At 37.0% G+C, this 14,408-nt stretch overlaps 2 protein-coding genes across 3 annotated transcripts; one reads left to right on the forward strand and one right to left on the reverse strand.

Annotated features, from left to right (window-relative positions):
* Window positions 1-1,709: 1,709 nt before the first annotated feature.
* Window positions 1,710-6,320, reverse strand: LOC132162580 (leucine-rich repeat receptor-like protein kinase PXC2). Its single transcript, XM_059572836.1, has 2 exons — window positions 4,212-6,320; window positions 1,710-3,401 (listed from the first exon to the last, which is right to left on the reverse strand). Exons 1-2 carry the CDS (start codon window positions 5,663-5,665, stop codon window positions 1,958-1,960), a joined length of 2,898 nt encoding a protein of 965 aa, XP_059428819.1. The 5' UTR covers window positions 5,666-6,320; the 3' UTR covers window positions 1,710-1,957.
* A 3,479-nt stretch (window positions 6,321-9,799) lies between these two features.
* LOC132192294 (protein FATTY ACID EXPORT 3, chloroplastic) lies at window positions 9,800-14,022 on the forward strand. Of its 2 annotated transcripts, none has more exons than XM_059607581.1 (7): window positions 9,800-10,128; window positions 10,342-10,732; window positions 11,017-11,184; window positions 12,117-12,163; window positions 12,253-12,290; window positions 13,278-13,382; window positions 13,562-14,022. In XM_059607581.1, exons 1-6 carry the CDS (start codon window positions 9,874-9,876, stop codon window positions 13,366-13,368), a joined length of 990 nt encoding a protein of 329 aa, XP_059463564.1. In that variant the 5' UTR covers window positions 9,800-9,873; the 3' UTR covers window positions 13,369-13,382; window positions 13,562-14,022. The 2 variants fall into 2 exon arrangements, with proteins under 2 accessions (XP_059463564.1, XP_059463563.1); XM_059607580.1 differs by having other exon boundaries at window positions 9,803-10,128; window positions 13,614-14,022.
* The last annotated feature ends 386 nt before the right edge of the window (window positions 14,023-14,408 follow it).

Below are 14,408 nucleotides of genomic sequence, written 5' to 3' on the forward strand. Positions count from 1 at the left end.
ATCTTTATTTACACTAAATTAAAATTGCACTTAAGCAGTGTCAAACACTTGAGATCTTAACAACACTAAATTAAAATTGCACTTAAGCAGTGTCAAACACTTGAGATCTTAACAACCGATTACAGAGTGTATGAACCTCAACATTAGAGACGGTCCAACCTATAACTTTAACAAATTACCCAAAAACCCAAAACACTTATAAAATACTAAAAACTTGTTTTATATTTATCTCAATGCAAGCACTTTCTCTTTAAAAAAAGATCTTTAAAAAGCAGTAAGAAACCGAGTCATTATATCTGGTATAGTGTCCTCTTTTGTTTCAACGAGACATAAGCAATCAAGAAGATGAAAAGTTGGCGGTGTTGGAGATGGCAGGATTGTCGAGCACTAGATAATTACCATTCAAAAAGCTCATAAGTGCTTCAGAGGACCCCCATGTGATGTGCTTTTATGATGTCGAAGCCCACTTCATTAGGTTCCCTTTTGGGTTCCCAACGCGGTTTATATAAATAAATAAAACTTCACATTTAAGCCTTAATTATTATGCATACCTGCAAAAACTGAGTATGAGAGAATAAAGAGGCACCATATGAGCTTACTTTCAAAGAGTGCATTGGCTACATAATTATCACCAGTGAGTAGGGGATACGTAGAAAGCAAGCAGAATGAGACTTCAAGATTAAACTATTGACAAATTAAGACTACTTTTGTTTCAACAGCATGATATATCGAAAATGATCAGAATCAGAGGTTGAAATTCTCTACATAAACTTTACTATAGTAGGACTTTACTTGCAAGACACTCTTCATGAGAGACCAGCAAAAGCTCATTTCAAGACCCCTAAAAAAGACAATACACATGAAGCTGATGCTTAAGAATTAATGAACATGAGTTTTGTCCCCTTAACGGGAAAGGATTATCTCTATTTTAAATTCCTTCAATTTCTTCTATTTAGTGCATTTTGAGGAACATGATAATATCCAATTAGTTATACTTGAGGAGTATTTTTGTCTTTTCACTTTTTAAGGGGACAAAAATACTCATCTATTATAACTAACTGGATATTTTCTAGTTCATTTGAACTGGAGTCGCATTTTGAAGGATAGTGTATTTAATGCACTACCATTATTAAAACTTTTAGACAATACTACCCTTCAAAATGCACTAAATAGAAAAAATAGAAGAGATTTAAAATCTAAAAGATCATTTTTCCCCCTTAATGTCGAGTTTATGGATACTCGAATTCATATCCTCTCTCTTGGAGTAACCCCATTGCCACTAAGCCAACCTTCTAGTGGATATATCATACTAGATTCAATTCTTGTGGTTTGCTTATCTTTTATATTTAGTATTTATTTTATTTTCTTCTCTTTTAATTATTTTAGGACTCGATTTCTTTTTGAATTGGATGCAAAAATGAAAAGTATTCCAAAAAAAACATTCAATTTTTGTGGTTTGGTCATCATCCTGCTCAACTCCTTTTGTTTTCTTTTCTCAAAACAAAAAAGTTGACAAGTCACTCAAACACAAAAACAAATTAAGATATGAGGATACTAATATAATCCAAAAACTTAACTCCATTGGATTTTGACCTAATAATATTATTCATGATATGGAATAGTATCAACTTAACCAATCATAACACATGCATGTGAGAATATTCTAGCAAAAACAAGGCATTCAATCAATGTAATCCATACTCAAGAAATTGATATCTTAACAATATTTGATCAGTTCCATTTCCATATGAAACCGGTGAAAAGCAATCCGGTAATACAACTGAAGAAAATCAATAAAAAGAAGAAACAAAATTAAACAAGAAACAAATGATTGTGAAGAACTGGACCTTCAACAATCTATTCTTTTTCATGTATTGGGTAAAACAAACAAGTCGGATATATCTTCACCGGAGTTTGAATTATATGTTGCCTTTTCTCAACCTCTACAACTTGACATTTACCCTAATTCCTCCTGGCCTTCTGAAGGGCACTGGATGAGCTCTAGAATATTGATCACCTCACTCATATCTGGTCTGTTTGATGGAACCTGAGAGGCACATATTAAACCAAGCTTTATAACTGGAATTGCCTCCTCTGCTGGAAAATTACGGCTGAGCCTCCCATCAACACAATCCTCCACCTTCCCTTCCTCCAATGCCTCTCTCACCATGTCACAGAGCACCACCACATCATCCTCCATATATTCTACAGGTCTTTTTCCTGTTACCACCTCCAAAACCAAGACCCCAAACCCATAGACATCGCATTTCTCGGTGATTTTCACAGTTCGACATGCAAACTCCGGAGCCATGTACCCAAGAGCACTTTGGATTTTGCTGCTCAAAACACAATGGTCTAACATTGGCAACAGCCTCGCAAGGCCGATATCTCCGACTTTTGGCTCACCGGAGCTGTTTATTAGAACATTTGTTGATTTCAGGTTGTAGTGAATAATGTTCAATCGGTGCAAATGGGCCAAACCTTTTGCCATCCCTAGAACAATGTTGAACCTCTGCCGCCAAGTGAGGCAGTTTCCACTGGATCCATCATGGAGATGCTTATACAAACTCCCACAGGAGATGTATTCATAAATAAGGAGTTGCAGAGATGGAGTCCAGTAAAACCCTTCAAGGGCCACAAGATTATGGTGCCTGATCTTTCCGAGTTTCTTCACTTCCTTCTCAAAATCTTCTTGGGACTTGATCAAACCTGAGATTGTTAGCTTTTTGATTGCAACTGAACGCCCATCTCGAAGGACTGTTTGGTAAACAACTCCAAATCCACCTCGACCAAGTTCACAGTCCTTGTTGAGAAGTGCATGAGCTCCCATGACAAAGTCAGCATCACCAGAAAACATGACAAGCTTGCCATAGTTTGGATCACTCGTGGGGGAACAACTGAAATCTTCCCCTCCTGGAAATGAAAGAGGTTCAGCAGGGCGTGACATTGAAGACCGCGCATGGATATTCAGGACTGTAATAGCTATTACACCGAGGGCAATGAATACAGCTGCACCAATGGCAATGAGGGCGGAGATGCTGAGTACAATTCTGTGATGATTCAGAGAGGAAGAACTGGCAGGAGAGGAGTTGGAAGAATTAGGATTAAGAACAAGAGGCTTAGGATGCACAGCAGGGCAGGAGCGACCAACAACAGAACCACATAGCGATGGATTACCAGAGACAGATGAGGGAGAGATAGTGTTGAAGAAGCCCCCCACAGGTAGCTCACCTTGAAGGTGGTTGTGGGAGACATTAAAAGAAACTAGGTGGGAAAGATTTGTCAGCTCTTTCGGTAACCTTCCAGAGAGTTCATTCAAAGATAAGTCGACATATTGAAGATTGCTGAGGTTTGAAATGGCTGCAGGAATTGGGCCAGTGAGGTTGTTCTGAGATAGGATTCTGTGCAACTCAACCAAACAGGAAAAAAATGGGATCTATTAGAACAAATAGGTTCCTTAGCTTAAAATTTGAAATTATAAAATGATCTTAATGTCTCCACAAAAAGAAGGGTAATATAATCATAGATCAAAGAAAATTAAGATCAAGAGTACAAAGACCAGGTCTTTCATATATTAACTAAAAAAATAATGATCAAACTAAGAAAATTAAGATCAAGATTACAAAGACCAGGTCTTTCATTTATTAACTAAAAAAATAATGATCAAACTAACATGCCCTTCTCAATCATTTACTACTGCGTAGGCTTCATGCTTAGTGCTACCAGACAGATCTAATTAGGACTAATAAAATAATTGAATCTGTCCAGCAGTACATCAGCAGAATGCCAAATAAATCATCTTTTAGCCAAAGGAATATTTCAAAAGAGAAAGAAAGCAAAAAAAAAGAAAAGAAAAAAAAGGCGTTCAAAACTCATTTCAGTCTTTCTGCATCAAGTCAGAAAATCCAATAGAGAACCTTAGGAAGCTTCAGGTAGAAGACAAAGAAAAATGCTTCATCTAACTATTTTTAATCTTTTCTCCTACCATATGTGCCACATGAGCAATGCTTAAGAGAAAATTGTAGGCAGGCTTAATTGTTTTAGACCATAAACGTAGTGTATTAGCTTTTTATAAAGAACATTGAGGGAGTACAAAGTACTACCTCTGCAAGATTAAAATTTCGCATTATTCACATAGCTTCAAAGATTCTCAACCAGCTTAATTGACAGAAATAGTAAAACATAAATTAAGACAGCATGAGAGAGCTTACAAAGATGTTAGAGATGAGCAGTTCTCAACTTGGATAGGAATTTTCCCAGTTAAAAAGTTCTTCTGGATCCTCAGCTCCTTAAGTGAAACTGCTCCTCCGATTTCAGAAGGAATGCTTCCATCTAGTCGATTGTTGCTTAAATCAAGAACGTATATAGATTTCAATTCACCTATGCCAGCCGGAATAGTACCAAAAAGTTGGTTCCTGGAAATATTCAAGAACTGCAAGGAACTAAGTGTCCCAATGTTAACTGGAATTTCACCAGACAATGCATTGGAAGATAAATCCAAGACCTGAAGACCTTGATAAAACGCTGCTATCGATGTGAGCGATGAATATTGCACATTTCCATTGACTCCGTTTCCAGGAAGTGAAACACTTTGTACAGTTGGCTTAAAAATCCAGGAAGGAAGATTGCCTGCCAAGTGATTATGGCTAACATCCATAGCCAAAAGGTTAATGCAATTTGACATTGACTCTGGCAAGCTCCCGGTCAACTGGTTCATGGACAAGTCTAAATTCTTCAGTAATTGAAGATTTCCTATCGAAATCGGAATCCACCCGGAAAACCTATTCGAAGAAAGATCCAACGTCTCAAGGCCTCTCAACTCTCCAATCCAATCTGGAATTTCTCCTGTGAAGGAATTTCCCTGCAAACTCAGAGAAGTACATGAACTAAGTCTCTGCAGCGACTCTGGCAGGCTCCCTGAAAAGTTGTTCTCACTAAAATCAACCAATTTTAGAACAGAACAATCTCCAATATCCCTCGGAAGCTTCCCGGAGAACCGGTTCTTGCTTAAATTTATCGCTCTCAAATCATACAAAGCTTCAATTCCTTCAGGAACCTCTCCCTCCAGCAAATTATCTGACAAATCAAGCACCTGAAGCCCCCTTAAAAACCATAATCCAGCCGGCAATTTCCCAGAAAGCTGATTAGACGAGAAGTTTACAGACACCAATGTCGAGCAATAGCTCAAAGAGTCGGGAATATTTCCAGTGAGATTGTTTCCGGCAAATGAAACCGCTCTCAACGATCCACATTGTTGAAAAAGGCCATCTGGGATCGATCCATAGAGGTTGTTCTCACTCAAGTCAATAACTTGTAAGCTCCGAAGGCGAGCAAGATCAGGGTTTATAGTCCACGTGAAGTTGTTCTTGGACAGTGACAGAGTTTGAAGGAATTGCAGCCTCAGGAGGCCCCGGTCGATGTGCCCGGAGAGAGAGAACCCGTGGAGGACGAGCTCAGAGACCCGGTTGGTTCTCGGGTCGCATTTGACTCCGACCCAGTTGCAGGGACTGTCATCGTCTTCGTTCCAAGATGCGAGCTTGGCTTTTGGGTCTTGCAGACCCGCCTTGAACACAATCAAGCCTAAAACGTCATCGTTGAAAACTGGGTCTAGAGCATACACAAGGGCAGTAGCGCATAGAAGAAAAAGGACTAGCGTGTATAGCATTCTACCTCACTCTCACACACACAAAGTTTCTGTGCGAACAGAGACCACAGTGAAGCTCTGTGTGGTGAAGAGAAGCCAAAAAGGACAACGAACAGAGTGAGAGGTTACAGATTATTAAAAAAAACTTAGAAGGTTAGAAAGAACAAAACAGAGAATGCACTTGCATTAGCTACGTCGGACAAAAACAAAAGGAACAAAAACAAAAGTAAAGGAATCCCAAGCAACAGCAAAACCCACTTTCCTCTTTCTCTCCGTACTTCAAATTTTCACACAGCAACGAAAAAAGTACTCACAAACACCAAAAGACAACTAGACAAGTTAGTCTTTAACAAAATTCACTGTATAAACACTGTAGCCCATTAATGTGCAAGACCTGAATAGTTAAAAACACACCCACCAATCTTCAAAAAAAAAAAGAACTTGGCGAACAATCGAAGATTTGAGTAGTAAAGTAAGGTTGTGTTTTTGAGTTGCTACAGAGGTAGCGCCGGAAAAGGAACCAGACCTGACACGCGTCGCCGTAACCGAGAAGTTCGGTCTGGGACTCGACCCGAAAAGTTCGCCGGGCAAGCGCCGAAAGGGACGGGAGAGCGAGAGAGAGAGAAAATACAAATCCTAAAGGGCCATCCCAATTAAAGAGGGTGTGGCAGAGTTTGGTCTGGAGATAAAAAGAAACGAAGAACAAAAGAGCAGAGAGAGTAAAAAGCATTTAAGTGCAGAGCGCAGGTTGCGCCAGCCTTTTCACTTTGCCTTTCTTGGGTGCCGTGGGGGCCTCATTCGGTCAAACCACAGTCCTATGTGTCATCCACGCTGGCACTTCTGACCAACACAATAGCCTTCACCTATAAATTTTGCATTCAATAGCTAAAATTAGCAATAAACAACATAGAATAATATTTTATCTATTTTAAGTGAAATTAAGAATTATAATTTAGATAAAAATTTAGATTCTATTTTACTTAATTATAAACCTGTGTCACATTATTAAAAAAATAAAAAATTAAGAATGTAAGTAATGTATACATTATTAGATACCATAAAATTTAATTTAGACTATACAATAATTATTTTTCATTTTATTTGAAATATAAAGACTTTATTCCCAACTCTAGTTACACCAACAAGTTTTACTATTATTTGTTTAGTATTTCAAAACCGTCCAATTCCATATATTATACATGCATTTATTTATTTAAGAGCATTATGAAATAATTATTTTATTAAAATATGTATTATTTATAAACTTTAAATATATTTTGATAAAAAATATTAATAATAAAAAAAAAAACTGTTGTTTATTTGTTATAATATAAATATAATATTAAGTATCATCGTACTAGTCAACGTACTGATTTTGGCTTATACGTTACTCATAAAATTGACCAATTGCAGTGAATAAGAAAATCCTTTCTTTACGTATTAGTGGTATTACTTTCTCACTCAGCTCTCTAATCAATGTTACTTACACAATTATGTCTCCTCTTAATTACGTTTCTCGGGGTTTGTCGTTTAGACAGCCTATGAGTGGCGTAAATGGCGCTTCATTCAATTTTTTTTTTTGACTAGAATAAGAATTGTGCATCTTTCTCCTTCCAAATTCTAGATGATCAACAAAAAGGTCAAAATGCAAAATTATATTTTAGTTTATGAGGCCGTCGTGGGCTTTTTTTACGTGGAGTAAATCTGTTTGGGCTTTCTCTCGTTTAAAAGGGTGGAAAAGGGCAAGAGAGCTCTTACTATTATGTCCATCTTATATTTATTTTGTAGCCTTCAATTATTATGTAATACATTATCAATTTAAGAAAAATAAAAAAAATATAAAGTGAGAACAATCACACCAAATTAGAGAAAAAAAAAACCCGTAGCCGGCCAGACCCGACGGTGAACGCCTCAAATCACGTCGGCCGTGACCCGCCTCAAAACCCGTTTCTAATGCCCAAAAACTCATTTCTAATGCCTCAAAATTCGTTTTTTATTCAAAATTAAAACTTAGAGGTAAAAGTTTAACCCTTTAGGGACTTTATCACCCTAAAATCTAGTGTATTTTGTTTCAACTTATTTTGTGCACTTTTAATGTTTTTGTTTATATGTCAATTATTGATTGAGGGCTGTAAAATAGGTGTTATCAAGATGGTCCGATATAAGGTTTTCTTAAAAGACAAACCTTTCTTTCAAACCTAGCTTAATGACATTGTTTTAATTGGATTTATTAAATTGATGTTTATTTTAAAAGTATGTGATTTTTACGTGATGTTAATTTTATTAAAAAGACATATAAAAAATCATTTTAAAAAAGACACTCTACATCTGATTCTTTATTTCTTATGTACTTCGTTTTTTATTTATTAAAATATGAAATATCACCGTAACATTTTCTTTAAAATTAAATATGAGAAAGAATCGGATGTAGGATAATTTTAAGGTGTGTTTTTTTAAAAAAAAAAAAAAAATGAAGAAAAAAGGTGTTTGAAAGACGGGATGTGGATGCTTTAAGAATAATAATCATTTAAGTTTGAACTTTATTTTTCTTTTTGATAAGATTAACTTACATTCATGTAAATGAAGTTTGCTTATCTACCTAATGGGCTGATGACACCAACCTTTTGCGTGTTGAAGAACTTTAGTACTTGGCCCATTTGCCCTAACCAATTTCTAGTGCTTTCATTTGTTGTGTATCACATAATAAACATTTTAGAGTTGGGCCTCACAACTATTCAAACAGCCTAAACCGGCCCATTCTTAATACAATTCCAAACCGGCCCACTGACAATGAAACCTTTAAGCTGCTTAGGTGTCTTGCTTGGATCTTTTTATTTATTTATTTTAAATTATTATTATTATTATTTTATCAACCTTGCTTGGATCTTGATTCAGGTATTGAAAGGAGTGTTACTTGTTCGTTAATGGTTGCATTTATCCCTTTCTTTGCTTCTTCATGCACCTATTCCTTATCCCATGGAGTGGAATCCAATTTTCCCAAAGTTTAAATTGAAGCATCTGAATTTTGTTTTTTACGTGCACGAAGGTGTGATTTTGCACGATTTTAAATGTCAAATCGTTATTTTATCAAACACCTAACTGCGTTTCAATAATCATATTTTTAAATAGTACATTTTGAAACTGTAAATTTAAACGAATCCTTAGGCGATTAAGGGAACATTTTTGGGTGATTAAGACTGATCCATAGACTAATTGGATTCTAACAATTGCTGATGGGTATTAAAGAAATAGAACTAAAAGAGCCAAGATGTTGAAAGTTGGAAAGATGGAAGACTTGTAGTTGGGAGTGGAACTTTAAATATTACTAATTATTTAATCATTTGTAAGTGTGCAAATAGCAATTATACTGTTCTGGGGAAAGATATAGGTTTGATTTTAACTAACCAAAATAAGATTTCTTCCTTTATTAAACAATTTTAACAAGGTTAGAAAGTTGAGTAATGCTATTTTTTATTTCTTTTTATCATATTGATTGTTGTAATGGATTTTATCAGTTTTATTTAAAAAAAAAAAAAAAGAAAACTTAAAATATGTAACATCAATTAATATAAATTAATGTGAATTACGAAATTATAACCAATGTTAATTATGCTATGTGGTATCAAATCAATTACCTAACGCTTTAATAATTGCTCATCCTACTTTCTCTAACCTATCTTCATAGAGCTTGGAGAGGTGTTTTCTTCGGCATATTCTAGAAGTTCTTTTTGTGTCCATCCAAAAATGATGTAATTATTAAAATTATAATTTAATTAAAATTTATTAATGATCAATCACAAGCTTAATGGTGATATTAATAGCCATATTATTTTTTAAGGGACTCAAAAAAAACACAAAAAAAAACTTATATAGCATTACTCGTCTCTCCCTCCGCACAGCAAACGAGACAAGATCTAACGGTCACATATGATTCGTATTGATATACACAAGGCTAAAACTAGACTGGCCCACAGAGAATAACGCACCGCTGGCCCACCACTTTCCAAGATTCAGTAGAGGCCCCTCGCACAGAACAAAATTTAGATGAATACGTGTCATCAAAGCATCGCGGGGTTCCCCCATTTTGGGCACACAGGGCAGGGGATGGTATGCGCATCACACCCCCTCGCGCATTTTAGCACAGGTGACTTGAACTTAAAACCCCACGTCTCGCCCTCGACAGCTTCGCCTCTCTTCTTTTTTGTCACTAGCTGCGCTCTCCAACAACGATGACTGTGACGTTGGAGTCGCTTGCGGTCATAAACCCTAGCCCGAACGCTAGCCACGGTTCACTGCCATCGAAGAATGCTCCGATGGTGGCGTCTCTACGGTTCGCTCCACTGCTCCGGCCTCGCGGTTACAGAGTCTCGGTTGTGGCTAAAGGCGTTTCTCCCAAAGGGCTTGGGGTGAGGTTTCTTTCTATGGATCGACGGAGCTCGTGGAACCTATCGATTGCAGCTTCCGCAGCTTCTCATGAGGAATCGGTGAGAACAAAATTTGATATTTTCTTTTATGAATTTTTGTTAGTTTGAAAATGAAAATTTTCATTTCCGTCAGTTGTGTGGTTGTTGATTCTGGTCTTGGATATTGAATTGGATAATTGAATTTTAGCCTTTTTATTTGTTGTATTTTTACGTGTTTGGTGGTATTGAAATTGGCAAAGCTGTGTTTTTTGTTTTTTTTTGGATCTATAAAAGAATACAAATATTGAAGTGGAGAAGGATAAGGATGATCCCAAGTTGAGGGCTGAAGATTCACAAGAAGCTTGGCAAGAGGTTCTAGATTCTTTCAGAGAACAAGCCTTGAAGATGCAAAGTATTTCCCAAGAAGCATATGAGATATACTCCAAGAAAGCAGCTATCATCCTAAAAGAAACTTCAGAGCAGTTGAAGATACAAGCAGATAAGGCGACGCATGATTTGAGTGTGATAGCGAAGGAAGTTAGTGAAGAAGGTAAAGTATATATAACCACAGCTGCAGAAAATTCGCCTGAACCAGTCAAGGAGATTGTGAAGATATATACTACGTCAACGGATGATCTGAGTGAAATTTCTAGAGCCCATGACTTCCATGTTGGGATACCGTATGGTATGTGTAAATCTATGACACAAACTTGCAATGTAAAGCTTTGTTACACTGCATTTATACAGATTGCTCAATTGAGTCAGTTTCGGAGTAGATGCAGTACTATGAAGAGTAATGGCTCTAATGTCAAATTTTTATGTCGCTATATGGTTTCACCTGAGCTGTGCTTTGTGTTAATTCTATCTATAGGCTTGTATGAAAATTAAGCAGACAATCACATCAAATGCTATCGATATCTTTCATTTCTCCAGTTCAATCTTTTTCAGGGTTCTGCTAATGCTTTGCAGGTCTGATCCTTTCTCTTGGTGGCTTTCTTTCCTTCATGCTAACGGGAAGCGTTGGTGCCATTAGGTTTGGTGTTATCCTTGGTGGCACTCTTTTGGCTTTAAGCATTTCGAGTTTGAAATCATATAAAAGAGGAGAACCATCTCCTCTAGCCTTGAAAGGACAGACAGGTTAGTAGATTTATTTTGCTATACGTAATCAAAATAATGGAATACATTGTTCATTTGACTAGCTTTGCATCGCATTATATTTGTCATGATGGGCTCAGTGTCTGGTATATGCCTTTTATATGTTATGTAAAAAATAATGCATTTCTTTTAGGCATCTTTCTATTAACGTGAAAAGCATGGCCAATAAATGATTGAGGGCAGGATTTTTGCATGGTAACCTGCCCTGGTGGCGGGATTCTCTACTCTTGTGTGCTTGGGAGATTGGATTCTTAGAGTTGGATTAGCTGTAACCCAAGTAATCTCATTGTCATTTTACAAGATGAAAATATGAAGAATATGTTTGATTTGCATCCAAATTATAAAGAGTGAAGTGATATGGTTCAAAGCGTGCTGCAAGGAGAGGGGAGAGCTAAAGGACAAATATGCCCGTTTCAACTTATTTGCCTGTTGAAGCCCCCCTCTGGCTCTTCATTTTTTTTTTGGTCCCAAGGTAGGACTACCCATTGGGGATGGGCCCTACAATCCATAACCCCCAACATTGGCGAAGGCAGAGTTTGACTCCAAGTCTTTGGCTGACATAGACAAAATTAACATTTAACGCATGAACTACAATGTTGCATTTTTAGGTTTTGGGTGTACAACTGACAATCTGGTTTGGTCTGTTATGTTCTGGTTCATTCTGTTGGATATGTGTTTTATTGTTAAATATGAAGATATGTATAAGATTATCTACTTTACTGGGGTCGTTACTCAATTTGCATCTGGATGTTAAAATTGTTGTTATTCATCTTCAAATGTTCAAGTTATCCATATGTTTTGAAGTTTGAACTTGACATTGCCGAAATTCCAACTTATTTATTGTTTACTTGTTTTAGTCTGAATTTTGTATATTATGCTTTTTCCTCAATTTCTCTTGGATGTTGGACCTGCAGCAATAGCAAGTATATTATTTGCACTGGAGTTACGCAGGCTGTTTCAGGTAATAAATTCTTCATCTATCTATGATTGCCACATTAAATGACTTATTTAACTTCTGATGATTGCTGTTCCTGGTTATCCTGTTTGCAGGGTCCTTCATTTCTGAGTTTCGTTACAACCCTTGTCAGGTTCTTATTATTCTTATTACTTTTATGTTTTCCATTTCCGTTCTTCTATTTGGAGGGAAAACACAGTCTTTGCCGGCAACATTACATCATGGCCTTCAGATATGCTCTATAGTGTCTACTGTCTTCTGCCTAGGGCTGAGCACCGCCCCGTATGGGTGGATTTCAGCCCTACCTCGGTCCTGTATCCGCCTCCCAGCAGGTGGCTGAGAATGGCCGTATGTACCCCCAGCGAATGGGTTTTTTTTAGGTCCTGTCTGTTTAACCTATGGGGCTATGGGGGAGAGAAGAGGGAGGAGGGGGGATGGGGGTGGAATGTGGCGGCGATGGACGGCGGGAAAGGAGAAAGGGGAAGGAGAGGACAAGGGAGAAAGTGAAGGAGGGGTAGCGGTAGGGTAGGGGGCTGCACTAAAGCGCCACCTCCTCAGGTGGACCGAAGGTGAAGGAGAGGGAGGGAGAGAGAGAGATTATTATTTTAAAAAAAACTTTTTAATTGATATTATTTTTGTAAATATATTAGATGTAATATATATAATAATATAATATTAAATGGGTAGACAGGTGGGTGGCATCTACGATTGCATGCCCTTAATCCACTATCTACCCGTTTTGGGCCGTTTTTTATAAAAAGATCCCACCCGCTCAACTAATGGGGGAAAAAAATCCTCCCATTGCCCTTAAGGGTGGGTGGAGCTTGGCGGGCAGGTTATAACCGGCCCATTGAGCACCCCTACTGCCTCCTGCTTCCTTGAGTCTCTCTCTCTCTCTCTCTCTCGCACACAGGGAAACATGTACCAGCTGATGCACCTTATGTGAGACAGCTTAAGTTAATGGTCTATACTGTGACATGAATTTTGGATGGTTCTGCATATTCTCACTTCTGATTCACTTATGCAATTAAAGTTTTATAAAGCTTAGCTGATTATGCTATTTACTTCACTTTGGCTGAGTAGACTTTGTTGTGTGATAACTTTGCTTTTTCCTATGCAGCGGTGCTGTGGTAGCATTCTATGTCTACACCATCAATCGAGATGGTAAAAAGCGGAGAGGCTCAAACTTGGAAAACCAGACAGAAAATTAGTTCAATTGGGCAAGGTTAGTTTGATTTGTACATTGGTGAATTCTTTCTGTTGATCCATGCCTCGTGGGTGATGGATTATAATCTCTATGAGACAAGCACAACCTGTTTGTTTGGTCTAGTTCAACATAAAAACTAGAGAAAGTAAGAGCTGGATCAATTTAATCCTTCTGACACTAAGCATTTTAATCTGAAGATGTGTTTCCTACTTGAAGCAAAAGCAATTTAAACTTTTCCATACGCTCCAGGTGGAGGTTTTACTGGACTACAATAGAGCTTTTGGGAGGACCACAAAATTTTCAGAGGCATTATGGTTTGACGAGGTTGCAGAATCCTTGCCAGGGGCAAGAGAGAATCTGGGCTTTTCTCAGATTAGTTTGTACTTTTTTATCCTGTTAATTTTTTTAATTTTTTTTTTTCTGAGCTATCCTGTTAATTAATTAGGAAATAATACTGATGTTACCTACCATATGTTGTCTACGTGCTCCCTATTTGGGAGGTGCTAGAAATAGTGATTTGTTTTATCTTTTTCTATAGCTTTTTTGATGACCAATGTTTGTTATGGTCATGCGTGTTCTCTGCGGCTTTGCGATGGATATTGCTGTCAGATTGTTGATCACATTTTCTTTCAATAATGTATTGTCACCATTAAGTATATATTTTCTTTTAATTAAACAATGCTTTTATTTCTTACACCATAATCATGCTATCAATTAGTATACAAGAAATGTTATGTCACATTTTTTATCGGACAATTATGTGACAGTATGAACCAATTATTAAAAAAAAAAAAAAAAAAAAAACCGGACTCAAGGGCCAATTTAACTTAAAATTGCTAAATTACATTGTGAGATAAATGTAATTAGATTACACATTATAAAAACTGATACATGATGTTGATATTCCCATTTTCCGATTACATTTTATATTCAATTTATAATTTTTTTAGATAAGGACATGAATAATTCTTTTTCTTTATCCTTGATACATTTGTTTCGGTTTGAGTCAAGGTTGTTTAAGAAATAGAGTTTGGCCTGCCTCAA

This window comes from Corylus avellana, chromosome ca9, assembly GCF_901000735.1.
Source record: "Corylus avellana chromosome ca9, CavTom2PMs-1.0".
Taxonomy (NCBI): domain Eukaryota; kingdom Viridiplantae; phylum Streptophyta; class Magnoliopsida; order Fagales; family Betulaceae; genus Corylus; species Corylus avellana.